Here is a 2,053-nt window from a genome sequence, read left to right on the forward strand (position 1 = left end):
CACACTGAAAGTGCCAAATCAAAACTGCCCCACACAATGCCACAGTCAAGCTTATATTACTTTATTCAAATATCTGTAAAATCATTCATTAATATTTTAGGATGAAGGCCATACTTAAGAGGAGTAAGTAAATTACTTTCTCAATAGTTTTTACAGAAAGAGAAATAACAAAAGGATAAATTGTGCAAATACTACAAAATTGAGAAATTGAAGATTAACTAAGCTTACATTTCCCTTCCTTAGTAAGAAAAAAATGAGAACACCAACATTAGAAATGTACTGAAAAACACCAACACTTTCTTTGCACTGTACCGGAAGAACAGACAGATTCAACTTATTTCAAAACTTCCTTCTGCTTATGGTTTTTATCAGAGCCACTTTAACATCTTTGTTTCTCAAGCTATAGATTAAGGGGTTCAGCATGGGAACCACGATGGTATAGATCACGGAAGAGATTTTCCCTTCATCCATAGTCCCCGCTGAGGAGGGCTTAAGATACATAAACGTACATGACCCAAAGAACAGAGACACAGCAACCATGTGGGCGCTGCAGGTGCTGAAGGCTTTGGACCTGCCCTCCGTGGACCTGATTTTCAAGATATTGGAAAGAATAAAACCATAGGATATGAAAATGATGAGACTGGGTAAAATTATGTTTTTTCCTGCTACAATGAAAATCTCTACCTCATTGACATGGATGCTGGTGCACGAGAGCCGCAGCAAGGGAATGAGATCGCAGAAGAAGTGGTCAATGGCGTTTGCATCACAGAAGGTCAGTCTCAGCACACACCCGGTGTGGATGGTGGCATCACAAAACGCCATCAGGTAGGAAGCAAGCATAAGGGAGGAGCAGACTTTCGGAGACATGGCAGTACTGTACAGGAGGGGATTGCAGATGGCCACATAGCGATCATACGCCATGGATATCAGCACATAACATTCAGAAATGGCAAAGAAACAAAAGAGGTACAGCTGCGTCATGCAGCCTTCATAGGAGATGACATTTCTGCTTAGTACAAAGTTCATCAGCATTTTGGGGGTGATCACAGAAGAGTAACAGAGGTCTACAAAGGCCAGGTTAAAAAGGAAAAAGTACATAGGTGTGTGGAGGTGTGGATTGAGTGTAACAAGAATGATGAGGCCCAGGTTGCCCAAGGCAGTGACCGTGTACATGCCTAGAAACAGGAAGAAGAGGGGCATCTGGAGGTCAGTCCGGTCTGTCAGGCCCATCAGAATGAATTCAGTCACCAGAGAGCCGTTTGCAGGAAGCACTCCTCCCTCCGCGGATCTGCAGACACCAGAAAGACGGGTCGATAGGGGACAACCTGGGTCTCCTACTATGTAATCATCCATAGAAGCATGAATATCAGAACCCCACCCCTGCAATCCAGAGAACCTGTCCTAAGGCCCCCATTATGCTGAGTGGCATCAGTGCTCCTTACATAGCATCTTAAAGTGAGTGTCACCGCAAGTCTTCACAGCTTAGCCTTAGTGCAATGGGCTGTTGTGTTGGGAACATGGCTGGTAGGAAAACAGAGCAGGGAGAAGAGGTGGAGAAACAAGGATGCATCTTCTCTCCTATAATTTAAGTTTTTCTTCAGCCCTCTGCTAGTCAATTTCAGGGCGGAGGCTTAACAAGCTGGTACTGACTTCCATGCTGAATAGAATCTGGTGCAGTGAGTTAGACCATGAATATTCTTTTGGATGTAATACAGGAGGCAGTATAGAAAGTCTAGGAATAGGTAAGTTCCTGCCACTGACACAGAAACCAAAGCGATCAGAGTGAGAACCATCTACTGAGAGAAAACTTAATGGTTATAACAGCAAACGGACCATTGAGCCCACAGACTCTGCACATTCTCTGCTTGACTTTCAGAGCTTCTCCCACCAATTTCACAGATTCTTTGGACATATTAATTTGCAATGAAGCAAGTGTGTCTCAAGGTGCTCAGAATGCATTTCAGAATGTCAGGATGTTGTAACCAGTATAAGACAATGGAAAAGAAATAGGGCACAGTGTCTCCTCTGTACAATCCAAACCAGTAACTTACAC

The 2,053-nt window shown here is 43.5% G+C and overlaps 1 protein-coding gene across 1 annotated transcript; it reads right to left on the bottom strand.

Moving 5' to 3' along the window:
- Positions 1-339: 339 nt before the first annotated feature.
- On the bottom strand, positions 340-1,353 carry LOC125347824 (olfactory receptor 8B3-like). Its single transcript, XM_048340779.1, has one exon. It carries the CDS (start codon positions 1,351-1,353, stop codon positions 340-342), a length of 1,014 nt encoding a protein of 337 aa, XP_048196736.1.
- Positions 1,354-2,053: the final 700 nt, after the last annotated feature.

This window comes from Perognathus longimembris, chromosome 3 (genome assembly GCF_023159225.1).
Source record: "Perognathus longimembris pacificus isolate PPM17 chromosome 3, ASM2315922v1, whole genome shotgun sequence".
In the NCBI taxonomy this organism is placed as follows: domain Eukaryota; kingdom Metazoa; phylum Chordata; class Mammalia; order Rodentia; family Heteromyidae; genus Perognathus; species Perognathus longimembris.